The sequence below is a fragment of the Porcisia hertigi genome, chromosome 23 (assembly GCF_017918235.1).
Source record: "Porcisia hertigi strain C119 chromosome 23, whole genome shotgun sequence".
Taxonomy (NCBI): domain Eukaryota; phylum Euglenozoa; class Kinetoplastea; order Trypanosomatida; family Trypanosomatidae; genus Porcisia; species Porcisia hertigi.
In genome coordinates this window covers 646,282-672,092 of record NC_090582.1, presented here as the reverse complement: position 1 = coordinate 672,092, position 25,811 = coordinate 646,282, and the positions used below count along the sequence as shown (strand labels likewise).

The window sequence follows — 25,811 nt, the reverse complement described above, 5'->3', positions numbered from 1 at the left end:
AGAAAAAAAAAACGAAGGAGAAAGGAGGTGGGTGTAGAGTGCCTTTACACGCACAGGAACGGTGGGGACGGTGGTGTGTGCGCGTTTTTTTCAAAGGGAGATAAGCAGCAGTGATGATAGCGGTGGTCTAGTCTGATCGGAGTCTAAGGCAGGCCAGTGGCAACAGGGAACGAGGCAACAAACGATCTCTCTCCCTCTGGTGCATCCTGAGTGGAGAATGGACGATCGTGATGTGTAGAGAAATGCTGAGGGACAAAGATCAGGACAACCAGGGCGCAGCAGTACGCCGACTGTGCGGGGAGGGGGAGGGGGAGGGGGATTAACGAAGAGCGGCGGACGCCCTGAACAACAAACCCAGTGCGGGAGATCGATGATGTAAGCAAAGTTTATCCCACTCCAAGCCCCCCCCCCTCCGAGGCGATACTGCCATAGCCAACAGTGTTGCCGATGCCGGCAACAACGAGTGTTGCAGCCGCACTGCACCACGAGGTGGCAGCTGTACCCTCGGACTGGATGGATACTTTGTATGCTTGGTGTGCGTGCGTTGGGCCTCACTCCTGTGTTCAGAGGAGATTTGGGGAAAAGTGAGTGGACACTGTAAACGCTTCGAGCTGCTCAGTAATAAAGAGAACGCAAAAAAAAAACGGCTTTTACACTTACACACACACACACACAAAAGGGGGAGAGGAGAGCCGCACATGAACGAAATACGGTGAGGACCGTTAGGTAAGAAGGAACCGCGGCTGCAAGACGATGCCGCACTGGCCACGCGTGCGTGATAGTAAGTAAAACAGGGTCTGCCGCGTAAAGCACATGACCCGTCTCCCCCGTCATCAAGCGCACGAGAGCATATACATGAAAACAAATCCACAGGGAGCGGGAACTCAAGACGACGCGAAATGATGGGCCAGGGGGGGGGGGGGCATGATCACCACCAGGATTAGAGGCAACACACACACACACACACATTGTTGGATTATATGGGGCAGGCACACGCCCATTCGAATATGCATAGCAGGTAAAATCTGCCGTATAACAGTGAGTTTGGCCCTCAAACCTTTTCGGGGTTTTTTTGCACTTGGGGGAGATGCTTCACCTTCACCATTAGTCTACAACGATACCTTCGACAACATCACAGCCGCTACGGCGCCACCGATGTGATAGGGTCGTAAGGGGCTTCGGTCTCTCCAGACGGAAGCGAGTTACGGCGATGCTTCGCGACGCTGACGTAAATAGCCACGCAAATCAAGAAGATCAGGAAGAGTATAATCGCTATGAGAGTGACCTTGTGTTTGATCATCACCCTCTGCATGCCACTAATAATCTTGCGCACCTCTGATACCTCCTCGTCGACAGCGATCGTTGTCTCATGAATATGTTGCATCGTCTCTGTCTGGTTGCGGAGGTTTGTGAGGGCCTCGTTGCCCACCGTCTCTGTATCATTCAGTAGGCGCTCTGCCTGTCGCAGCTTTCCAGAAGCATTTTTCACCTGTGCCGTGTTATCTAGCATGGTTATTCGGTGCGCTTTGGTCGCGTCATCGAGGTCGCCAGGATCACCCTTTCCGTCCCCACCCGCCTTCTCTTTGTCGGCGTCGCCGAGCAGGTCGAGTCGATCAGCAGCGCTAGCGTCCGCCTTGATGCGCAAGATGCTCTGCTCCAATGTTCGCACGTTCATTCGATACTCGGCGATACGCTCCTTAGCGGCCTGCCGGTAGGCCGCAGAGAGATCGTTGGCCTCGTACTCCATGTTATTCACCAACTCCCGCACCTGAGCCAAAAGAGTTGTCAAGTGAGCACCGCGCTGTACACGGCTTCCTGTGCCAGTCGCAGGGGGCGGCTTGTATCCAGGCACCTTGCGGTCGCACAACTGGCGCAGCGCCTCGGACTCATCTCGAATGGCCCGCACGCCTTCGCGGTACTCCTCCTCATAGGTTTGCAGCAGAGTTGTCATGGCTGCTGTGGCTGTGTGTGTGGAGGCGGTACGAATGTACGGATAGCAAGAGTGTCTTCAAAAGCCGACGGAAGGGAAGACCAGAAAATGCCCCTCCTTTTGGGGGGACTCCAGCGGAGCCAACCTCCAAAAAAGTCAACCGTTCGCCTCACAGCACGGCACTTGTGTGTGCGTGTGCGTATTCCAAGCCTAACATGTAAGTGAAGAACACTCGAGGGCACAGCACGGCGGAGAGTGCGGAAAGGGGGAATTGGGGGGGTGAGGGGGTGGCCCAACCTGAAGGTAGGCGAACAGCGAAAGAATTTAAAAAAAGGTGCTCGACAGTGATTGCCGAGACTCTGCTCTCATGTGACACGCAAGGAAGGCATGTGTGTCGGCGTCACTCGATGCGCAGGCGGCGAAGGCAGTTCGGGTATGGGAGAGGGAAAACACACGTGGGCGTAGACAGGAGCGAAGATCACGAAGTGGATCAAGACCATCGGTAAACCCCGACAAAATAATCATCAAAAGAAAATATATATAAATATAGATATATAGATATATATATATATCCGGGGGAGAGGAGAGAGGGAGGTGCACAAGGAGACGGGGGAAGGGAGGGAAGGAGAGTAGAAGGCAGGAAGGGGGGGGGCTGATGCGCACCCACCATTCTCCGCGCTGCCGGAACTAAGGCAAAAGAAAGATGTGCACGCTGTGGAGAATCGACTGCTGGCTGCTTCGACTGCCGAGAAGATATGCGCTCGCTCCTCTGAGGAATACACACGTCAGTAGGGGGCACAGGTGCGCAAAGCGTGACACTGGAGACGGGGGTCGGGGAGGGAGGAAGGGAAGGGAGGGAAGGGGGCAGAAGGAGAAAGCGAGAGAATACAGAGATTCAAAAAAAAAAAACGTGTGTAGCTGCACCAGCAATAGAAAAATATGTAGCAATGTAACTTGGAAAGAAAGAAACACAGGAGGGGGGGGGACGAGAAACTCAAGACTGTATGTACGCCGCCATGCTGACACCCCCTCCGCTCGCCTGAATTAGTGGTAGTAAAGTAAGAGGAGGATGAAAGCGACTAGTAAAAAAATGAGCATAATGAGCTTCAACCTGTGCCGCAAGGCGGTGCGCTGCATCTGGTTGATAATCGCCCGCGACTGCAATATCTCGGCGTCGACATCGTTGGTAGTTTCTTGGATGTGCACAATCTGCTCCGTCTGAGTCCGGAGCGTGTTGAGCGACTCTCGACCGAGGCTGTTTGTCTGGGCGAGGTACGCCTCCGCCTTGGCCAGAGTGTTGGTGCCGCCCTGGAGCCTTTGGGTCGTTTGAAGAGCCATGAGACGATGCGCTTGTGTTTCGGTGTTCGCTTCGGTCACAAAGGGGTCGCGTGTGCCGCCATCAGCAGTGGAGACACCAAAATGAAGCAAGTCTGCCCTGTCAGCCGCACTGCAGGACTGGCGCAGCTGAGCAACCTCCCCATCCAAACGGTTGCATGTTTTGCGATGCAGATCTAACCTCTCTCTCGTTGCCGCTCGCTCCGATGGTTCTAGGTCTGACATCTCATAGGTCATACTCGTCAGCAAATCCTTCGCGTGAGAGAGAGCTTGCTGCACGACTTGGAGTTGTTGCGCCCTGCTGAGAGGACCGGTAGCGGGCGGTGGATGATAAACAAGTGTTGGGTCCTTCTCATGTTTGTATTGCGCGTCGATGCCTGCCTGGAGTTTCGCGCACCCTTCTCGGAGGGCCCGCAGAGTGTCATCCAAGTCTCCTTCATAGGAATTGAAGAGACTTGACATGTTCACCCTGCGTGTGTGCGTATGAAGTTGTGAATGCCTTTTTTTTTTGCAACAAAGAAAGCTTCTCAAGTGGAAGCAAGAAGTCAAGCGAAGAGAAGTGGAGAGACGGCATCGAGGGTGACTGATTACGTGTCTATCTTGCATGTCCCTCCGTGTGCGCGTGTATTAGTCTTTTGGGGGGAAGGGAGGGGGGCTGTCATATATGCGAAGGGACTGACGCTCCCCATGCAGAATATCGAGACTTGCAGCTCACCGACCGCGCTGCAATTGTACCCCAGAGTTACCACGAAATCAAGCGCGGCTTGTAGACGAGACGCAAATGGGGGGGTTGGAGAGATTCGGCGCGGTAGAGAACGGTGCCGGGTGGTGGACACAGCTCCCTGTGACACCGGAGCGCAGAGCTCTCATGGTGAATAAATTACAACGTTGTTCGAGAAGCTCCTCTAGTAAAGGACACTAAAAGCAACGCAGCGGGGGGGCATGCAACACGCACGCCCATACATAAGTGCGCACTCCCAACCCCTACTCAGCGACAGACAGACGCACCACTGGTATTAAAATCACATCGTGCAGATATCGGGCGCTGGACTCGCAAGTGCCTGAGATGCCTCCAACTCCATCTGAGTTTAGTGTTTGAACGTAAAAGTGAGAGGGCGGGACGAGAGGGGGGGAAGGGGAGGGGGGAAGTTGAGAAAATATTTTTTCACCGTGGAAAGACATCAGGACAACCCCGCCTGTCACGCCTTGGCCCCCTTCCCTCATTCCTGTTAAAGGTCGGCATCCCCCTTACCCCTCCCTCCGATCCCTGAGAGTAGTAGAGCACACACACACACACACACACACTACGAAGAGCTTACGGGCGCTGATGATTCAGACCTCGGCAACACCTCTACTTTACAGATGGGACATGTTTTGTTGTGGACGAGCCACTGACTGATGCACGACTTGTGAAAGCAATGACTGCAGTTGAGCAATTTGACACACAGCTTGTCTGAGTAACTGAGCAAGGACGCTGGAGGCGTGGCATCAGTAGTTGTGGTCGTCACCGTCGTCGTGGCGGAGGTGCCACTTAGATCTTCTTGACAGATGGCGCACGTACCTGCATCAGCTGATGCACTTTGCAGCGGTGTCATGCAGCTGTCAAGCAACGCTGGCGATACGCCTTTGCTGACATTCCCAATGCGCTCCTCTAGCTCCAGTAGCTCTTCGTATGACATATTGTCGATGTCGAGATCCAGACCCATCGACTCCATCGTACTCGCCTGCTGCAGCACTCGCAGAAGATTCTGCAGGCTCATCATGCCCCCCTCCAATATGGCGCGCTGATCGAGGCGGCGGCCCTGGCGCGGCAAACCATCACCGTCGCCGCTGCGGCTCCCCGCTTGTGTATGATTGCCGCCAAGGAGTCCGAGGATTTCAATAAAACTTGGCAGCGCGCCCCTCTGACCTTGCGGCCGTCGCCTGATGTGATGCAGACGCACCCCCCCGGTGTCGTCCTCAGAGTCGGCAGTGGTGCCATGAAACGAAAATGGTGATGTCTCAGAGGTGGCCCCCGCGTTGGAATCCTCGTCCTCGTCCTCCTCTTCCTCCTCTTCCTCCTCTTCCTCCTCACCCATCGCCTGCCCTTCGGAGTCGTGCACTTCATCACCATCGGCGTCTGCATGCTCGATCGTGTCAATGTCGTCCTCGGCATCGCTCTCCTCATGAGGGCTGCGCATCATGTGGGCCTGAAACGCGCTAGGGAGCAACCCAGCGCCAATCGTGAAGAAAGAACCGCCGGGGCTGTCAAAGCTACTTACAGCAAGGCTGCGAATCAAGCCCGCCTCTATCTCTGCGTGTTGCTGATGGCGGATGATGTCGTTCAGAACGTCCCTGCGCGTATTTGGCGACATGGATCGAATAGACTCGCGAAAGTCCTCGTCCACATCCAGTGCGTCAAGCTGACGCTCTAGCAGGGGATCCAACTGAGACTCCATCACCTCCACGCCTATCGGATCCGCAGTGGTGCTGTCCGCGTCGCTTACCTCCACAACGTCGTTCTCAGCAACGATTGACGCGTCAGTTGACTTATCTCTAACCCTCTTTGGCATCTCCAGCCCCCGTCGCTCAGGTGCCAGCGCAATCACTCACGTCGTCCTTTCGCAATGGAGACTCCGTAGGCTGGGATATAATTGTCAAGCAGATGCAAGCTCCACAGAAACGGGGCTACGGAAATGTATAGAAACCTGCGATGGCGTGGCTCAACGTCCTGCACCCTACTTGGTGTCTGTGTGAGCTTGAGAGGGTGAGTGGGGTTGGTGTTTGGGGAGGGGGAAGGGGGAGGGGGAGAGATTCTAAAGGAGGGGGAAAAAGGAGGTTGCGGTGGAAAAGAATGCGACAGAGGTTAATATGTGTAGAGATGTGTGTCCAGTAAAGGGCTTGGCGGATGCGTGTCTATGCACCTCTGAAGATACTCCTCACACTGAACGCGATGTGGGACTCTTCAGAAACAGGGGGCAAAGAATACGGGCGCAAGGTAGTGGAGAGCAAAGACGCAAGGGGGGAAGGGGAGGGGGAAGGGGGAGAGATACTTGCAAGTGTGGGGGTGTCGGTGTACACCTTTGGAGAGAGGAGGAGGAGGAGGGGAGGGGGGGGGAGGAAGCCGCGGAATCCAGTGTCAGCAGTGGCAGAGAAAACGTGAGAAAGGAAAAGAAGCGAGGAGAGTTTGCCACGGCGGTAGCAATCAGGACAATCAGTCATGCGATGGGGTGCGATGAGGAGGTGTTCAACTGCACACGTCAGAGGGCACACCGACAGGCCTGAGATGAGGGAAGGAGGGGGGGAGATAGAGGTCTAGCAAAATGGCAAAGAGTCAGTTTATTATTATACAAACAGACGACTCTAAAGCAACAGCCCCCCGGACAGCTTCCAAGATTGAGGCTACAAAGGACCGCGGGTACCAATCGAGGGGGCGGAAGGCGATGCACCGGTACGAGTGGACATGCACACACACACACACACACACACATATATCTCTATAATGAGAAATTATAGCTCCGCCATATACGCATGCACTTCATATTATTTTGTTCTGCAGCGCCTCCTGCTTCCTCTTCAGCGCAGCCTCTCGACGCTCCTGAAAACCCTCCATGATGCTGAAGTAGTCCGTGTCTTGCTCTGGCAGCTGATCCTCTCGAAACTGGCGGTGTTGGAGACCGCCGAACTGCTGCTCCCAACTGTCCGGCAATTCCTTCTCCTTATGCTTCCAGTACAGGAGCATAAAAACAGGAAAAATTATGCAGGCCATCATTTTGCCCAACTCGAACGCACCGACAACGTTGAAGCCATGACGGGTAGTCGGCCGTAGATAATCTGCTAAGCGCTGCATGCGGGACTTCAAGAGAGGCTTCTCGCGTACCACCACCCGCCTCGTGGCTCCTTTGCGAGTGAAGGCGCGCGCGTCATAGTGATCAATGTTCGCTGGATCACTCATAGCGGAGCTATGCACGTCCTGAATAATAAGAAGCGAGAAGCGCTAGAGTATCGCAGCGCGACATGCGGGGGGGGGAGGGCGGGGGGGCGATCAAAAACAGTGCCGCCACCTCTCGGTGCACCGCGCTGCAGAGGTGAACAAATGTACGCGCGCTCGAGTACGTGCCTGTGTGAGCACACGCAGACCAAATTGATGCGAGTCTCAAACGGGCGCAACACCTGCAAATGGGGAAGAGGAGGAAGAGAAGAAAAAGTGGTGAAGGGGGGGGAGGGTGTTCATACGGTGTGTAATTGTGCGTGAGAGAGAGAGAGAGAGGAGAGAATAAAAATGGAAAAGACGCACCACCAAAGATGCACACGGCCCTGCGATTGAGCATTATTATTTGTTCATCTCCAGTGGGTGATGGTGCGGACGAGGAGCTTCTCTAAACCTATTGGAAGATGCAGACACACACACACACACACACACGTGGAGTGTAAACCCCACGCACGCCCTATGCAGTTTCCTTTCCTTGAAGGGAACTAAAAAAACTAAATATATATTTTGTTTGCTTTTCTGGGGTGGGGGGGTGCCTGTGTTTCTCGATGTCGACCTCCTCTCCACCACCACCACGCGGTCCATTTCGAGCAGCGGTGTCTTTTCTATGGTTGATCGGCCCCCCTTCCTCGTGCCGCCAATTCTAACATGTACGACGGCATGTATTTGGGGACAAATGAGGAGGTGCGGTGATACACACACAGGGGACTGCCGTGTGAGAAAGGCAGAGTGTTGCCCCGTGTGGCTCCCCCGGCACCTCCAAAAACGCGCGACGCTTCTCTTCAATTGAGGTGTCAGAAGCCTATGGTGCGGTAGTCCTCCTGCATCCTCTTTACACGCATCTCAGCGGCCGCTTTGGCATGCCGAGCTGCATGTTGACGCAGCGTAGCACTGCGCCTCTCCGCTGCCATGTGGGCCTCAGCAGTGACACGGCCGACACGTGCGTCAATGCGCTGGCTGAGCGCGGCAGAGCGCGCCTGATACTCCATCCGCAGCTCTATTGCACGCAGATTGTCTTCAGAAAGGCACTGGAATTGCGGGCGCACCAGTGCTGGCACGTAGGGGAGTTCTCTGTCGCTTGCATGGCTTCGGCGAAAGGCTGCCTCGCCACTCGCCCGCTTGTAGGAAGTATTCACACGCGGCGCAGCGTATGTGTCCACTGGGACAGCAGACAATATGGGCTGCATTCTGTTTTGGGGGCGTTAAGGTGTATCTCTCAGCTGGGAGAAACTGAAGAGAGTTTGCACACAACATCCAAAGACGAAGGAAACACAAGAGGGAGGGAAAGGGGGAAGGGGAATGCAAGATGATGCCATGTGACGCCTCTGTGTGTGTGTGTGTGGCTCATCCTCTCTCGCTGAGTTTAGAGGAGGGGGAGCGGAACGGAGGTGCTGAAGGAAACCGATTTGGAGTAACCCAGCATCACGCCATGGTGTCTTCGCCTGTAGGACGACAGAAACCGAGCGATCGCCCAGATGGCTGCGTGTTTCCCATCCGCCACAGCGATGGGAAAGAAAAAAAAAAACAGAAACAATGAAAATACTTTCGACCACGAAAAGGATGCGCAACATTCTAACGGAGAAGGAAAGGGAAGAACAGACACGAGGACGGGAAAGAGGAGCGAGAAGCACACTAAGAGAACGGCTTGAGATGACCTCGTGAACTCCTTCCCTTTCATCTCTTAAGGGCGCGCATCTGCGCTACAGGGCAAATGAAGGGAACCAAAAAAAAAGGGGGTGGGGAGGGAGGCGGGAGCACTGTAGGAGCTTCATGGTGTCCAACCTGTGCATCTCCCTCCCCCCCCCTCCCCCAGTCTCTCCCCCTCAAACCGCACGCGTCGATTCATCCGGAACAGTATTTAGCAGCGCTCCACTATTCGTGCGAGTTTGGCAACGGATACACTACAACGACAGAATATCAAGGCGGTCTATGGAGTAAGCATAAAGCAGGAAGATAGGGGACTTGCTCTGCATAGCGGGCAGCGAACAGTAGTGTCCGACCCACCATCTCTGCACCACACACGAGAAACGCAGCGCTACATGCTTCGGAGTTTTTCTCTATATTTGCGGTGGAGTATGTTCAATGTGATGTGCAGTGTGCCAACACTGTCGGTATACAAGCCCTCCTTCACATTGAGGCCTGTGCGGTGTGCAGAGGCGGGACCTGCCTGCCGCGCATCCACCAGCCCAGGTGCTCCGCCAAGCAGCGCAGAGCGGAGGAACTCAATACCGGTCTTGTGCGGTGCCCACATGGGCGCTGTTACTTTGTGGTGACCAGGGCTGGCAATGGGGAGAGTGACGCAAGCGTACGCAACAGGTGCCTGTAACCCTTCTGCGGCTGCACCCTCCGTAAATGCAGTGGCGATGAGTCGAAGTGGACTGCTCGGAGCTGCAGCACCGAGAAAGGAATAGTCGAAGGGCAAGTTGAACACGTGGTCGATGTCTAGCAGACACTCACTCTCCACAAATGTGCTTGCATAAACGAGTTGAGAGTTAAATTCGTACACGCCGGGCGAGGAGAGGGAAGACGCGGAGACCGAATTGTGTGTTGTGGGAGCCCTGTCCTCGACTAGCTGACAGCGTACGAACAGTGTCGACTCTGGAATGCCGACGCAGCGGTCGACAGTGCCGAATACGTAGTAGTGGCAGCAGCCACACGGCAGCGAGGACGCTCCGTGAATGACACTTGTGCGCGACGGGAGCGCGACCCCAGAGGAAGTCTGACGGCGGGGCCTAGAGATCGATGCAGAGTAACCCGCGAAGCTCCCAGCATCGGTGCAACGGGCAGCAGAAGAGCGCGAAATGCCGACCACGGACGTTTCCCGCCCACGATGCATCTCAGTACCCTCCGATGCTGAAGAGGCTGCCGCCGCTGCTGCTGCTGCTGTCGGCGAGGCGCCAGCGTCGGCACTGCCACGCTCTGGTGGCACCATCATGGCCACCTGTCGCAGTAGCCGTCGCGCCACTGCGTCGTTGCTGACCTCAAGCGACTCATACTGCTCCTCCACGCTCCGAGCGACGTGGCGTATATTCGACAGCAGCACCTCCAGAGGCGCTATTGAGGAAGAAGAAAAACGACCGCCAGGCAAGACGCCGCGCAGCATCCCGTCTCCGACCACCCGCCCCTGCCGCGCGGCGGGGACGTTCGCACGTGAGACGGTGACACGGAACGTGTAGATGTATGCAGCGTCAACAACCAACGTGTGCAACTCGTTGAGACTGGGTTTTGCTGTGAAGAAGTGCTCATCCTCATCCGCGGTGAGGGTGCATAACACGCGTTCATCGCCGACCCACGAGACGTTGTCCATCGTGATCGATGCACCTGCCGCCCCCACCTCTGTAGAAGTAGCGGCAAGCGGAGAGGAGGCCGCGCCTGTGGCGAGACCCGTTCTGGGCGAAGCTGCCGTCGGCGATACTCCGTCGACGCCTCCACCACCCGTTACACTAGCTGCTTCAAGTGGAACACGTGAGGTGCCGCCCGGAGGATGGTTGCGCACCAAGAGCTCACCAGCGGCCCACATCAGAAACATGCGGCGGTTTGGCTGATGATCGCGCCGGTGCTGACGCAAGATGATGGGGGCCAAGAGGCTGGGGCCCGGCGGTGGGTCCACCGGGACGTCCTCCTCAGCACGGTTGATGAAGTCCTCCTCGGAGGGCCGAGTGAAGACGGAGAACTGCACCTTCTGGCGCTGTGCGACGATGTCGGGAAGAGCAGGGAAACACGGCATGTTGGGCAGGAGGACGCCAGGTGCAGAGGCTGGCATGCCGACATGAGAAGACGCCGACGGCACCCCGTCTAAATGCAAGGCGGCTGTATGGCTGTGATCACGCACCTTGTCACTGTTGGGGGGCGGCTCTGTCGTGCTTCTCTGCAGTAACTGCGTCAGGTCATGATAGAGGTTCAGTGTCTCAGCCGGAGAGAGCACCTTCCCATCCCACTGCACAGTTTTCTCCACAAGTAGTTCTGCCTTGTCCTCTTCCACAACGATAGCGCGGTACACAGTCACCGTGAACTGCAACTGCCTCAGTGGTAGCCGCGATCGGTAGCGCTGACTACTGGCAAAGTTGAACCAGTCCATCCTTCCCCTCTGTGGCAGACGACGGTCTCATGTGCACGCACACACACACACAGTGAGAGAGAAAGGAGGAATGTTGAGGAAGCGAGGGAAACAGTCAGGAGAAAAGGCCGAAGACCCAATAGTTGAGTGCAAGTGTCTGTTGGGGGGAGAGAGGGAGGGAGGGGGGGAGATAGTTTGTGAGGGGATGTCCGTGTACGCATGTATGCATGGAAATAATAATAAATGTACAGCAAACACACATACACACACACCTTTAGTGTGTGCATATACATATATATATGTGTGTGTTGTGCAATGTAGGCGTGCAGGGCGGGAGAAAGAGAAGGAAAAAGAGCAGCCTGGACCGCCTAGGCACCAGAAACAAACATGAGCGCGCCGATACTCCACGCTGAGAACACAGAGCCAAGGCTCAGTTGTGTGTGTGTGTGTGTAGGGGGGGGAGTGATCATGGACCACTCCATCAGAAGAATTGCGACAGCGCGATGAACAGCGAAGCCGAGACGGCGCTTCGCACATTTTCCACGCTTTTTTTTTACTGCTGCATGACCCCCTCACCCCTCAAGCGCAGCCGGACCCACATGGCGGCTGGCCCTGCAGCCCACAACGAGCGCGAGAGGTCGAAGGGGCGGAGAAATAGGGGTAGGGGGGGGAGGTGAGAACGGCGCAGGGTTGCCGCTTACACGCCAGGTTTGTTGCGAACATTTATGCATCAGAAACTGATACGAAGCAGCGGGTGCACGACTGCTCGCAGGCACGCGGGCCCAAACCAGCATTAAGAGTTACAGTGTCGCGTGGGAATAGATATGCACGCGGCCAGCACGTTCCCGCAGGAAGGCCTCGAGCCCTGGGATGGGCCAACGGTTCGACGCCACTAGCCAGCCACGCTCCATTATTTGTACCAGCTTCTCACGCAACTGGGCGAGGGCTTCCGGGAGGAGGTACATGTACAGAACACATGGCGGCAGGGCTGAGGCGCAAGACGAAGCACCACCGCCCTGGACCCTGCGAGGGAAGTAGATATCCACATCCGCAGTGCAGAGATCCTCAGCAACAAAAAGTGTCTCCACAGAGACCAGCGATGACGATGACGACGACGACGCGGCAGCGAATGCAGACGCGTTTGCCGCCGCGGTCTCGAGAAGTCCGTCGTCCAAGTCGATGCCTGTCACAGTGATGTGCAATGAAGCTGCACCACTCAGGAACGAGGCACCGGCAGTGGTGCTGTGCAGGCTGCACCAGCCTTTGCTGATGTGCTGAGCCAACGAAAGCACCGCTGTGGCATCACCACAACCTAAGTCTGTAAGCCGCAGTTCATGTGATCGAGAGACAGCACAACGCTGATCTGCACAGCTACTAGAAGCAACGCTGCAAGACTCCACGATCGGGCTCAGGCATCGCGTGGTGATCCATTCGGCGAATGCTTTCATGTCTTCCTCGCTGGCAGCCACAAATGGAGAGATGAAGGTGCCATCCTCCCACTGAAACGGTAGATCAGCCATGACCTTTATAAATAATTATATATTTATATATAAATATGTGTGTGTGTGTGTGTGACGAAAGCAGACGAATTACAATGAGAAGGCGGGATGTATGGTGACTGTGGATTCGTTGTCAGCAATCGGGTGCATCAAGGAGGCGGAGTTCTCAAATAAATAAAAAAGACAAAAGCGCTCACACTACTCCGGGACACGTGCCTGGAGGGGGAAGAGGAGGGGAGGGGAGGAGAGGGGGAATACGTAGCCCCCGCTGGGTCGAAGGAGTCTACAAGCGCGCACACGCTGTTGACGAGTTAGCCAACTCTTGAAACACATCAAAGCCAAAAATGAAAACACGCGATGCCGCATGTGCGGCGCCGGTGGGCGGCAACACTTTTGGGGGAGAGCAAAGAGAAGAGCGCTATTAGGATGTGAACATAGCACCAGCAACAGTCGGCGTGCGCGGGGGGGGGGGTCCCTGGAACAACAATTGGCACCGTTCCTGGGAAACTGCTGCCATGAGAGACGGCAACCATTCAGCAGACGACCGACACTTTTCTTTGTTCTGCCCAATCCCGCCCCCCTCCTCTCAATCCCTCCCCCTCCCGATTGACCCTCCCTCTGTTACAATGAAAATGCTGTCCTTCGTCAACATCATCACAGTGTACCAATGGAGCCCCCTTACACCACACACACACACACACCTCTTCTCCTCACATAACACATCACATCTACATGCGTTCCTTTTTTCCTTTTCTCGAGAATGGCGGTGGTGTTGGTGATACCGGGGTGCTCCCCCTCCCCCCTCCGTCGCTAATGCGGGACCCCCCCCCAATTGGGGTGGGCCTCTCTGGTGTCAGTCGATGAATGTACTCGAGAATATGTTCTCTCGCGTCAACCACAGTATATATGTATATATACATTTTTTTTTACTCTGTACATCAAGAATCGGAGAAGGACAAAGTGTGTACGGTCGAATAAGGCGGAAGTGGGACCTCAATAAGTAGCAATGAAGTCCGCCTGCCTTGGGTGTGCACACACGGCACAACAGAAGATGAGAGATCAAAGAGAGAAGACGGTGCAACTCGATGTTCCCTTTGGTTATTGCACAAAAAAAATCTGCCAAAGATGTCTCTCAACGAAAACAGACAGAAAAACAAGTAAAACAAATTTGAAGTCAACCGTCACCGTGTGGAAATACCGTCAGCACGAAAAGGGAGAGGGCAGAGATGTGAGGAAGGGAAGGGTGACGTCGTACACTGCTTCTGTGTAGAGGTGCCGCTGCTCTACTCCTCTTGTAGGCTGGTCAGGATCTGCCGCGTGACGGCTTCAATGCTTTGCGCGCCATCCACGACCAGCAGTTTGTGCTGCGCCTTCCAGTATTCCTCAAAAGAACTAAGAGAGTCAAGGCAAGCAGGAGTTACCGCAGAGCGGCGACGCCCCTGTAGGCACTCAGGAGAGCAGTGTAGGGACACAACAGCAGAAATCTCTTGTCCCACTGCCGCCTCGAGAGTCAGTGCCTCGGCGATGGTAGAGGGATAGCCGTCAAATAGAAAGTAAACCGTCGACGAGAAACCCGGCGCCCCTGCCGTTGACAGGGGGTCTGCTGCAGCTCGGCGCTGACGAACCTCGTACTCCATGCGATTCACGATAAGTCGCGCCACGAGGTCGGGTTGTAGCGAGGAGGAAAAAGACGACGCCGATGGCTGCGACAGTAACCGCTGCGCGAACGCCTTCCTAGCTTCCCTCAGCTCAGCTTGGAGATCCTGAGGAACGTACATGTCTTTCGTGCTATGGAGCACGCCGCCGTTCAGTGCGTCTCGCACCAGCGATGGCACAGCGCAGTGAACACCCTGCAGCCAGTCGGCGATCTGGGAAGCCTGGACGGACTTTCCACAGCCAGGCAAACCCGCAAGGATAACGAGGCGCGGTTTTATGAGAGGCGTTGGAGTATTCACGGCCGCCGATGCCGAACCTGTGCCCTCTCCCTCGATGCGGTCTAGTGCATCAAGCAGAGCGCGCAGGGGGCTGCGGGGGCGGAACTGCGCAACAGTCGTGATCAGCGCCTCCGTGATGGTCTGCACCTCGCAGTTGGCTAGATGCTTCTGTGCCTGCTGCCTCTTATAGGCTGCTGCTGACGGCATTGTGAGTGTGAGAGAAAGAGTGTCGATGCTCACGCAAATCAAACGGACGAAGTAGCCGCAGACAGCCTCGTGTTCCCTGAGGCTCGTATGTGTGGGCGAGTCCGTAGGAGACTGCGGAAGGCGTGTCGGCTGCTTCGCTATTGACAGATCGCGTTTGGTTTCAGAAGCCCCGTTTACGGGTGGGGTTGTGCGCGTTGAGTATACCGAGAGGTGTGGGCGGAGGCATCATGACGAGTTTAAAAGAAGGGGTGCGAGGAGTGGCCATGTAAGTGGAGTGGGAGAGAGCCCGGCGAAAATATCCAAATGACAAAAAGAGAGATGAAAAGAGAAGAGGAAGGGACAACGCTGCGTGGTGAGCGAAACCTTTTTTTTTTGGTGGTGGGGGTCCATCAAACTCGGGCGAGGGTCCCCCCCCCTGTGGATTCACACAATGGGCTGAATTGGGCAGCCCTGTTCTTGAGCGCATGACCACCACACGGCCTGCCGTCAGCATCGACGGCTTCTCGTCACTTCTAACAATACTTAACTACATCACCACGCAACATCTGTAAGAGCACAGAGATATATCCATGTGCTAAGGAATGGGAACAACAGACAAGGGGATATCACCAAAGACACAAAAAGAAAAAAAAGGATATCGGTCAAATGTGAGGAGAACTACACAGACATACACGCAACGACCACCCACTTCAAACTATGTTCACCTGAGAATGAAGAAAAGCTGACAAACAAAAAAAAAGAAAACTAATAAAGAAGTACGGAGAAAATAAAATATCGGAGGAACAATGAAGGATGGGGGGAGGCGTGTGAACGCCTTCCGTTGAAGAATGATTGTTTTTACATCAGTAAAGCGAACAACGAGAGAAGCGCCAAGAGAGAGTGTGTGAGAGAGAGAAAAAAAAAAGTGTAGCTGCATCATCGCCTTTTCTAGTAAACAACGAATCTTTACAGAGATTCGTGCCCCCGCGCACACACACACACACACACACACACACACACACACACACACACGACACTGCACATGCACGTACAGTCTTACATTAGGGCGCATGAGTCGAACAGCGCGCAAATCTCCGGGTGGGTAGACATCCAGTCGGTAAATGAGCGCCGCATGCGTTTCAGCATGCGGTCGTACTCCTCCTGTAGATACACGGCAAAAACGATTAGATTGAAGTAGCGCTTGAGGTAATGCACACCGGCATGATGCGCACGAGCGCGACCTGCCTCAGTCGTGTCCGGCGACGACATCGTAATCGCAAAGGACTCGATAGCCGTACGCAAGTTCTGCATCTTTGAGCATGCTTCGAGAACGAGATCTACTTGGTACTTAGCGGTGCGGCCCTGCACTAGCACGCGCTTCAGCTGAACAATGACTGTGTATTCTCCGCGGCTGAGATCGGATTCTCCGTCCGAATACAGGAAATCACGGTAAGCGTTGTGGAGCTCGTCGTAGTACTCCGGTATCACAAGCCCAATGAGGAGGCAACAGATCACCATCCCGGTCGTGGTGCGGCCACGGCCCATCTGACAGTTGAAGACAAACGATAGCGTTTCGCGGCGGTCGAGGTGCTTGGCAATGCGCGGCAGAAGAGCGCCGACGAGAAGGTCGAAGTCGCCAATATCGGGACTCTGCTCGTCCGTCACTGGCAGTCGTAACATGTGGCACCGAAACTGCTTCACCAGCAGTTCATCGTAGATCTCGCGCAGCGTCTTCACTGTCTCCTCGTTCGCCGACACCCACACCCCAACGAGCTCCCCTGGGCTACCCTCATCATGGACAAGGAACTTACCATCGTACTGCTCCGCCTCCTTGAGAACATCGCGCTTCAGCTCGTACTCCACTAACTCGACCTTTTCGGTCTGGATGCCTGTCAGCTCAACATTTACATACGGGGCTGCCAAGTCGCGGAAGACGAATGGCCGGTCGCCAACGTACAGAATGGGCTCCTCACGCAGGTTTATCCACACCACGGAGCCGCGCAGCGGGTGCTGCAGTTCTTCGGGCTTGAAGGCGGGTTCGAAGAGCCGCTGCGCTGCAAAACCGAGGTACAACTCCGAGTCGTTGCTCTGCCCGGGGTACGCTTGAATCGGCTCGCTCGACGCGCCCAGCAGCGAGAGGATGTTGTGAAGGCCCATGAGAGTCGGGATGGCAACGCCGTAGACGTTTACAAAGTCTACCTTTCGAAAGTTCGGTGCGCCACATAGCGCAGGCCGCAGTCCCTTCTTCTGACAGCCGGGGAAGTGATCTGCCTTCAAGCAGAAGTTGGCTGTGAGAACGTCTCCAGAGCGGCGCAGGAGGTCCGCTTTCATGAGGTTGTCGGCCGCCACGTACTTGAGCGCTGCCTCGCCGCGGTGCTCGAGGTGCTCCACGATGTTTGACACTGCCGCGTGGGCGGTGACCCAACGACTGAACAGCGTTTCTCCGACCGTGAAGCCCTCCTCTTTCTGCGCATCCAGATACAAGCAGGAGAGCAGCACCAGCAGGTAGCAGCGGAGGACATTCAAGGCATCCACGATGCACTGGGGCTTGTTGCTGCCCAGCACTCCAATACGCCTCTTAAGGAAGTCGAGCTCGTGTAAGATGTTCCAGCGCCGACCGCGACCGCAAAGTGCGATGACGGCGTCCACCGTGCGAAGCAAACTGCCAGCTGTCAGCATCTGACATATGGTCGAGGCAAGATGCAGCTCTACGTGGCGCTCCGGGATTTCTTCCGGTGCCACGGCTGCCTTGGCGGCCACCTGTGCAACGCCAACTAGCAGATCTGTGGCCCCGACGCGCAGCAGCGTCGCCACATCGTCGGTGGTCTGCAGTGAGCGCAGGTCCCGAAGTCGGCTGGCCCGAAAGAGCGTCAGGATGTTCAGCGCTACAGTGCTGCGCGTTGTGCCGGCTGAATCGTTGATCACAATGGCGTCATACTCGTTGATGTTGGCCTTGACTAAGTAGTTGAAGAGGGGGTCGATGTCGCTTGCCAGGAGTTGGCCGGAGAACGGCATCGGGATGCGGGAATAACACACACCGGTGGCCTCCGCGAACTCCTCCATCGTGCTGCGCGGGGTGCGAGCTGAAATGACCTTCACCCGCAGAACCTCTCGCTCGCCCGCTGCTGTCAAGCGGTGCAGTATGACGAAACCGCTGTTGTCCTGCGCCTCCAGCAGCACATCGCGGCGCAGGCGGTCCTCAATCTGCTCCATCGCTTGCAGGGAGACGTGCATCGTGGTGCCGTACTTAGCCGACTCCTGCGCAACATCGTAGTCGCATAGCGTATAGGCCACGTCGTTGATGAGTACCATCGGCTCGGCGCGCAGGCTGATCCAATGAACGGATTTCGCATTTGGAAACGCTGCACGAATATCGCGCACGAGTTCGTCACGCGCCACCTCGTTGATGCGGCCACACGTCAGCACCGGCACTCCTGGTGCGAGCTGGCGCAGGGCAATAACATCAGAGCGCAGATGGTTGCTCATTGGGAAGCTGCAGAGGATGCGGCCGGCGCTCAGCACGTTGCCGCGTCGGTGGCGGATCGCGCGCAGCGCGTCCGCTTCGGGACCGCTCGACCGCGGGGCAACCACCTGCTCCGACTTGAGCTGATCAAAAAGCTTCTCGCGCACGCCGCTGATGAGAAGCCTCACCTCAGAGTTGTCGTTCAGCCACTCCACGAAGGACGCATGCGTCGAGTAGTTCCACAACCGTTGCTCACAGTAATATGAAAACACCAAAAAAAGGGCGTACATCTGCAGCCGCATCTGCGCCACCTCGGGGGCGTCCTCCATGCCGGCAAAGGCTTCGTTGATATGATCCTCCATGGAGTACACCTTGTCCGCCAGCTCCATCAGAATCATGAGGCGGCGCTCGTGCAGCTTGCCGTCGGGGAACAGTGATACGAGCTTCTGGATCGTGCGATAGGAAGGCGCGCTCACTTTCTCAGAGAGCACACGCATGTCCACTGTCACGTCCTTCACGCACAGTTGGTAGAAGCGGACGATGTTGGCGATCTGCATCATCGAGCTCGTGCGTCCGCGTCCGGACTGACAACTGAAGACGAACACCGCCCTCGGCTCCTCAAGGCATGCGTCCAGCACGAAGTCGAAGTCCTCCGGTTGGGGCCCGATATTTTGCGTGATGGGACGACGGAAGTACAGGACTTGGTGGTCGGTGTCATTGTACAAACGGTGAAAGAGTTCAGCCAACGTCAACACTTCTCTGCGGCCCGCGCACACCCACTGGTCCTCCATGCCGCCACCGCGTCTCTCGAGGTGCACGCTGATGTTTCCTCCATTATCATACGCCTCCTGGAGTACCTCCTGCTTGAGCTTGCGCTCAATGGACTCGATGACGGGGCCCGTCACGTTGGGTATGATGATCGGTTTTAGCGGATCGTCACGCTCCCGCACAATGTAGGCGTTGTCGCTGATGTACACAAGTGGCTCTTCGCGCAAGTTCACCCAGATAATCGGGCCCTCGATATGCGCGCGGAGAAGTTCGTTCACAATTGTGCGCACCGCCGTAGCGTTTGCCTGAGCAACGCCTGCGATGTTCAGCTTGGGCACAATGCGAAAGAACGGTGCCCCGGCGATTATGCCAGTTGAGCCTTGCCGCGATTGCAGAGCCTCCTCCAAGTCGCGCTTGAGGATGTGCTTCGAGGACAGCACGTCGCCGCGACGCGCAACCGCCGTCTCTGCCGGGGATGGGATCAAAACGTCTGCCCGATTGGCGAGCATCTCCATCACCGCCAGCGTGCTATCGGTCACCTTGGCAACACTGCACGAGCGTATGGACATGCGGCCAGGTGCCACACTCCCCATGGACATATCGCTCCCCTCACGAAGATCCTGTGAGCCTAAAGAGCCATGCACGGGGAGAGGCCGACCGCTGCTGCTGCTGGGCCGTGGATCGAAACAGTTTTCTGAGGTGTCGCCGTCATCACCACGTGAGCCTGCATCACACGGCGCGTTCAGAAAAGCTACACTTGAGAAAGTGCCGTTATTGTCGGCAGACAGACTCGGGCCCCCCGCGGATGAACGCAAAGCACGCATGGCCTCCCTCGACCGTGGGCGTCGAGCTCTCTCTGCACTGCGCTGGCGACGCGTTGAAACGCTGACCGCGTACTCCTCCGCCGCCATCGCACGCTCGTGCACTTCGGCGTCGGAGGTCGCGTGCAGAACCGGAGGCGAGGGAGGATATATATGACCGGTCGAGTGCCGCGACGGCACCGCACAACTCCTGCGAATGTCATTGGTGCGACGTTGAAGCCGAGCCTCCCGCACTGCCGTTTCCTGTTCCAACGCTGAAAGCAGCGCTTCCTCTCCGTCGTCAAGACCCGACTGCATCGAAAATTCGTGCTTGGTCTCAAACCGCCTACAACGGTCTGTGACGTCGTCAAAAAAGTTGCTCGGGGGATTTCGCGCGTATATCGCACCTTTGCGCACCGTCCGCACCCCCGCGTTGGCATACGTGTTGGTATGGATGGGCATGCAGTGATCTGTCGGTGTCTCTGTCGCGCAAGCGATCGGCGCGCGCTTTGCCTCACCTTCGTTGGGGACCTCCGCCACATTGGGCTCAGTTACAGGGCCAGTCGTTGGCTGAGTTGCAGTCACTGTCACAGCCGTCGGATCCGCCCCTGCTGCCACTTCCCTCGGCTTAGAAGGACTGGAGATGAAGGAAATCGAGCTTTCGTGCAGTCCACGCATCTCCTCTTGTCCCAATGCGGCTGCGGGAGAGCGGTAGCGCAGACGCAACGATTGTGAGTTCAGCAGGAGCCTCAAGTCACGCAGCTCTTCCTCCTCCGTCTTCAAAGTCTCTTTTCTAGGGCCGTCACGTGATTTTTCTGGAGACTCACCCTTGTGTCGCGAAGTAGCGGATAGGGGTGGCAACGCAGGCAAGCTGCTTGGCGAGCAGTGCACGCCCCGACCCAACCTACAACTTCTGTTCCGTGCAAGAGACGGATTAGTCGATCTCACATCTCGGCAAGGTACCCCAAACCCATTGTGCATCGTGGGCGACCTCTTCAGTGTGCCCTGGCCCGTCCTCTCGTGCGGGGATACGAAAACACCATTGCCTCCTGTGTTGCCATCGCGAGCTGCAGCCTGCGCCTCTCCGGGGGCAGCATGTACGGAAGATGGCGCTGAAGAGGACCGTTCATTCATAATCGGCTTCAGCGCAATACGTGGGAGGCGATCCTCCGCACTGGCGGTGGTGTCGGCCATGTATATGTGAAATCCCCAAAAAAAAAAACGGGGAAAGAACTCCTCCCCGCGCAGCCAAGAGTCTTACAGGGAAGTCGTGTGTCAAGATGGTGTTTGCGTTTGTGAGCTTCGCTAAGAACCGAAGCGGCTCACACTCGCCTGGACGTGAAAAAAATGATCGGTGGAAGAGGAAAGCTGTGAAGGATTGGGTGGTTAAGCGGTTACCGCAGGAAGTGGGGAGAGAGTACTGGCGAGAACAGAGAGAGAGGCACGGACAGAGGATGTTCCCAGAAAAGAGCCTCCCGACGTAGTTAGCCCTACAGCAGAGAGCGAGAGACAGTGTCAGGGAAACTTCTAAAGGGCGACAACTGAACGAGGGATCGGAAGACGCGACTATCGGACGGTGTACAGTTTGTGGAAGCGATGGAGAAGAGATGTGAACCCGCCCTGCCACGGTTCCGTATCACGTAGCGGGGGGGAGGGAGGGGGGGAGGGGGGGAGTGAGAATAAAACGGAAATTCTTTCGTCGTGCGCAGGTGCGCGTAGAGGCACAGCTGTGCTCAGAGGCTCTTCTCTTGCTCCCCGAGCACAGAGACAAAGGGCGTAGAAGAAAAATGTGGAAGGTGGAAAGTAGCCCAGAACATGAACACAGAAAAGACCGGTGATACGCAGCGAGGTCATGAGAGAGAGGTAGGAGTGGGATGGGGGAAAAGAGAGAACCAACATGGCAGCAGAACAGTCGGTCTGCGTGATGCCCTTAGTCTTTTTTTTTGCGGTGGAGCAGTGGTGACACCAAAAAGAGGAGGGCGTGGTCCTTCGGGCTGGAAATAGCGTACACGACTTAGAAAAAAAAACAGGTGAACCGGCGCCGGCAAAACGCCGCAGCAGCGTGACCAGTTCCAAAGATATGGCCCTGGGGATGGGGGGAGAGAGAGGGGGAAGGGGAAGGGGAAGGGGAAGGGGAAGGGGAGGGGGAGGAGGGGAGATTCAACGAGACCCCTCCTGCCATACAAATTACATCATATGTAGCTTCAACCCCCACACTTCATTCTGCGTCCATCCCCTTTTCCTCCCCCCACCCCCCTCTCTTTCTCTACCTGCCACGTAGGCGCATCACGCGGTGGGAGGCATCCCATGGTCATGCGTCACAGCAATGGCGACCCCTTCCATCGCAGCACTGTCTTGGCCCCGAGCCTCGGCCACCCCCCCCCCTGCCTCGCAGGTCGCCACACAGCAACTCTCACTACGCCGCTGCTAGCTCACTGGTGCATCTCGCAGGTCGGATCGAAGCCCACCCACCGATTGGGAATAAAAGTCCAAGTGAGATATGTTCGCGCCACGCTGATGTTCTATCATGTCGTCAAGACACACGCGTACAGTGCCATACGCTGCGCCATACAAAGCCCAACCGCTGACATCAGCAACGATAGGCTGCTCGGACCTACCCCCTCCACGTCGCAGGTACGTGAACCCCTGTCACCTACAGAAGTGAAGCGGGATCGCAAAACGGATAGAGAGGAGGAGGGGGAGGGGGGGGGGATGTCGCTTGGCCTCCTCTCAGAACTGATAGTGGACCCCCCCCCACCCAAATACCCTTAATATACGTGGAGATGCTGGTCCACGTTACGAAGATACACAGAAGCGGTATGCGAAAAAAAAAAGAAATCCACATACTGCACATATACACCCAAAAAGCAGGCTGAGATGCCACGCGGTACGCGAACCCGTCGCCACATCTCCCCCACCCCATCGGGAGCGCTACATCTCTCTCCCGGGGGACCTCTCACGCAGCTGCAAATCCTCACTTGGGGGCGAGAGAGGCAACAGGTGATATAGGCAGGTGCGTGGGTGTCCGAATAACAATGCGATGCGTTGCGCCCTCCGCTGCAACCGGTTTGCAGGAGTGACGAACGCACTAGCCGGATTGCCATCTCTATCGCTATTGGTGAGATACGAGTTATCGATACCGTGCCGCCTTCGAGACTTGCTGCTGCGCCTCACCAGATCAGCCAGACGCCCCATGAGTAGGACGAGGCTCGTCACACACTCATTCACTGCCATCCCGCAGTCGTTGCAACAGCTTCCAGGCCTGGCGATCCTGCTGGGGCGTGACCCGCCCAAGCCCGCTAGGAAGCGCTCAGCAGAAACCTCAGACATGCGATCAAGCGTGCCAACGCCTCGAATAAGAAGAAACACGTGTTGCGTCCACAAGTACGCCACGCAGACGCCGATCATGCTCATGCCAACCGGCACCCACCACCAGCTGGGCCCCCAGTCCTGGCACTCTGCGCTCCACATGTACGCCATAACAAATAGCGTCGAATTCACCCCGCCACACATTGTGGTGTAAAACAGGCACAAGAAGAAGTACTTGTAGTTGTGCCTGCCTATGCAGTTGTTGAGGAAGCGGCAGTGGTGGTCCATGTCGAAGACGCAACGCTCACATATGCGGCAGTGATGGCTACCATCTGGCCGGTACTGGCGACACACCCCACAGAACCGTAGCGACCCGTCGGCCTCGTATTCCAACACACGATAGGGGTTTACGCCCAAATCTGCAGCCGCAGGGGTTTTGCGGTGTCCACCAAACAGGGGTGACGCCAATGTAACTCCACCGCCACTCGTCGGGGCACCGTGAGGCCCGTCATCTCCAGTAGAGTGTTGGCCCGGTGTGCTCGCCGGCGGGGTGGTGGACCCAGATGACGAGGAGGATGCTGAGTGACAGGAGGGGAGGGCTGCTGTTGCGGTGGCGATGATGCCTGTCGTAGTCGCCACTGCCGCGGAGCAGGGTGACGAAGAAAGGCCTACATCGCTGGAAGTGACACCCGCCCCTCGGAGCGCTGCAGATCCTGAGCAAAGGGCAGGCGCATCCCCCCCCTCTGGCTGAACCGCGACGCTGACTACACTCCCTGAGTCCAACCCGAGAGAGGAAGCAATGAAAGCTGATGTGAGCGGGGTTGAACAACGTGCGGCTGGAAGGAGCGGGGATAGGAGCTTCGATGGCTGCGGTAGAGTGAGCGATAGGGCACATTGGTTCGATGCACTGCTTGGCGCTGGCAGCCCCCCAAGGGAGACTCTGGGCGCGAACCGATGCCCTAACGGCGTCAAGGGGCCGGGGGCTGGTAAAGAACCCGTGCATCGCGGTTCCTGCCGCAGCATGTGTACCTCGTAAGCCCGCCATGCCTGATGAGCCTGCAAAGCTTGGGCGAATCGCTGCCGGGCAGCGACGCCCTGCTCTTGAATCCACTGCCGTTGCGCTGCCCATGTTACCTGCAAGTGATGCTGTCGCACAGTATCGGCACGAGGCGCGCATCGCCAGGGTTTCGCTGGCACGTACCCTGCACAAGTAAAGACTACCTGCCCAAAAGACCAGCACATGAGCGCAAAGAGGGCGTTCCCAAAGGTAAGAGCGTACACGGCAAACCTGCGCGTCGCAGCGAAGTTCAGCAAGTATTGTGACGGCTCCAACACGCTCGAGGCCTCGAGAACGCGCACAGCCATCCGTTCCGCATCCCTCACGGCGCGCAGCAGTTGAAAGAAAAAGCTGTTGTAGCCAGAGATGAGAACCATCGCAGAGATAAAAAGCAGCAGTGGCCACCGATAGGCAGCGATCATGCTCCGCAGCGCACGCCACGATGTCACATGGGGTTCGGTATGAACATTGGTCGTCGGCATCTCTCACGTACCTGGAGAGAGAGAAGGGCGGCGGGTACACGCACACGTACACACGTACACACACGGCCATGAACCTCCAATTGAGACGTCTGCGTTCACGAAGCTGAAAGAAAAGTAAGACTCAACCTTTTCTCCCACACACCCCTGAACGGGTGCACACTCGCGTATGCGTCTTCGATGGATGGGCCGAAAACCACCTCGAGACCGGGGCGATTTTCTGGAATGCACAGCCCGCTCCCTTCGCATCTGTGGTTACTCAGTGCCCCACGTCACCCCGTTCCAACAAATACGAGGGAAAACAAAAAAAAGAAGAGGGGCATTCCAGCCAAGAATGAAGTAATACAAAAGGGGAGGGGAGGGGAGGGGGAGGGGAGGGAGTGCAGGGGAGGGGGAGTGCAGGAGAGGGGGAGGGGGAGGGAAGGGGGTGCAGGGGAGGGGAGGGGGAGGGGAGGGAGTGCAGAGGAGGGGGTGCAGGAGAGGGGGAGGGGAGGGAAGGGGGTGCAGGGGAGGGGGAGGGGGAGGGAGTGCAGGAGAGGGGGAGGGGGAGGGAGTGCAGGAGAGGGGGAGGGGGGGGGAGGGAGTGCAGGGGAGAAGCATAGAGTCACATCCGCCGGCGCATTACTACCGCCTTATGTGGGTCCGCCCTCACAACGAGCCCCTCCAGGGTGTCAATCACTCATTCAAAGAGCACGCACCACAGCCCACTTTGCGGGCTCCTCCCTAGCGTGTGACGCTTTTTTCAGGCTGGGGCACGCACTTCGTGCCGACCAGGTTTGAGCGCACCACCCTATGGTCACAGCCACGAGCATGCAGGCCCTTGTCCACAGATTCCCACACTGACGCCAGACCCTCCGTGCCAGTCAATTGACCTTGTCTCGGGCGGTGTCCAAGAGACGTGCAGTGAAGATAACGCGTGTTCCCACGGCCCATGCTACGCACACAGCACACACTCCAGCCAAAAGAGAGAGAGAGCGCGCTAATCAGTTCGTTGAGAGTAGGCAGGCGCGTGTCCGAAGACCTC

General features: G+C 56.6%; 10 protein-coding genes across 10 annotated transcripts; all 10 read right to left on the bottom strand.

The window, feature by feature from the left end:
• Positions 1–1,141: 1,141 nt before the first annotated feature.
• On the bottom strand, positions 1,142–1,951 carry JKF63_04934 (uncharacterized protein; the record flags this gene model as incomplete). The annotated part of the gene is made up of 1 exon (XM_067900905.1): positions 1,142–1,951. The coding sequence occupies one exon, from the start codon at positions 1,949–1,951 to the stop codon at positions 1,142–1,144; it is 810 nt and encodes a 269-aa protein (XP_067757105.1).
• A 1,023-nt stretch (positions 1,952–2,974) lies between these two features.
• On the bottom strand, positions 2,975–3,727 carry JKF63_04933 (uncharacterized protein; the record flags this gene model as incomplete). The annotated part of the gene is made up of 1 exon (XM_067900904.1): positions 2,975–3,727. The coding sequence occupies one exon, from the start codon at positions 3,725–3,727 to the stop codon at positions 2,975–2,977; it is 753 nt and encodes a 250-aa protein (XP_067757104.1).
• Positions 3,728–4,569: 842 nt separating this feature from the next.
• Positions 4,570–5,817, bottom strand: JKF63_04932 (uncharacterized protein; the record flags this gene model as incomplete). Its single annotated transcript, XM_067900903.1, has 1 exon — positions 4,570–5,817. The coding sequence occupies one exon, from the start codon at positions 5,815–5,817 to the stop codon at positions 4,570–4,572; it is 1,248 nt and encodes a 415-aa protein (XP_067757103.1).
• Positions 5,818–6,782: 965 nt separating this feature from the next.
• JKF63_04931 (uncharacterized protein) lies at positions 6,783–7,199 on the bottom strand (the record flags this gene model as incomplete). Its single annotated transcript, XM_067900902.1, has 1 exon — positions 6,783–7,199. One exon carries the CDS (start codon positions 7,197–7,199, stop codon positions 6,783–6,785), a length of 417 nt encoding a protein of 138 aa, XP_067757102.1.
• An 830-nt stretch (positions 7,200–8,029) lies between these two features.
• JKF63_04930 (uncharacterized protein) lies at positions 8,030–8,422 on the bottom strand (the record flags this gene model as incomplete). Its single annotated transcript, XM_067900901.1, has 1 exon — positions 8,030–8,422. One exon carries the CDS (start codon positions 8,420–8,422, stop codon positions 8,030–8,032), a length of 393 nt encoding a protein of 130 aa, XP_067757101.1.
• Positions 8,423–9,270: 848 nt separating this feature from the next.
• On the bottom strand, positions 9,271–11,313 carry JKF63_04929 (uncharacterized protein; the record flags this gene model as incomplete). The annotated part of the gene is made up of 1 exon (XM_067900900.1): positions 9,271–11,313. The coding sequence occupies one exon, from the start codon at positions 11,311–11,313 to the stop codon at positions 9,271–9,273; it is 2,043 nt and encodes a 680-aa protein (XP_067757100.1).
• Positions 11,314–12,092: 779 nt separating this feature from the next.
• Positions 12,093–12,812, bottom strand: JKF63_04928 (uncharacterized protein; the record flags this gene model as incomplete). Its single annotated transcript, XM_067900899.1, has 1 exon — positions 12,093–12,812. The coding sequence occupies one exon, from the start codon at positions 12,810–12,812 to the stop codon at positions 12,093–12,095; it is 720 nt and encodes a 239-aa protein (XP_067757099.1).
• Positions 12,813–14,074: 1,262 nt separating this feature from the next.
• Positions 14,075–14,932, bottom strand: JKF63_04927 (uncharacterized protein; the record flags this gene model as incomplete). The annotated part of the gene is made up of 1 exon (XM_067900898.1): positions 14,075–14,932. One exon carries the CDS (start codon positions 14,930–14,932, stop codon positions 14,075–14,077), a length of 858 nt encoding a protein of 285 aa, XP_067757098.1.
• A 1,035-nt stretch (positions 14,933–15,967) lies between these two features.
• On the bottom strand, positions 15,968–21,076 carry JKF63_04926 (uncharacterized protein; the record flags this gene model as incomplete). The annotated part of the gene is made up of 1 exon (XM_067900897.1): positions 15,968–21,076. The coding sequence occupies one exon, from the start codon at positions 21,074–21,076 to the stop codon at positions 15,968–15,970; it is 5,109 nt and encodes a 1,702-aa protein (XP_067757097.1).
• Positions 21,077–22,873: 1,797 nt separating this feature from the next.
• Positions 22,874–24,790, bottom strand: JKF63_04925 (uncharacterized protein; the record flags this gene model as incomplete). The annotated part of the gene is made up of 1 exon (XM_067900896.1): positions 22,874–24,790. One exon carries the CDS (start codon positions 24,788–24,790, stop codon positions 22,874–22,876), a length of 1,917 nt encoding a protein of 638 aa, XP_067757096.1.
• Positions 24,791–25,811: the final 1,021 nt, after the last annotated feature.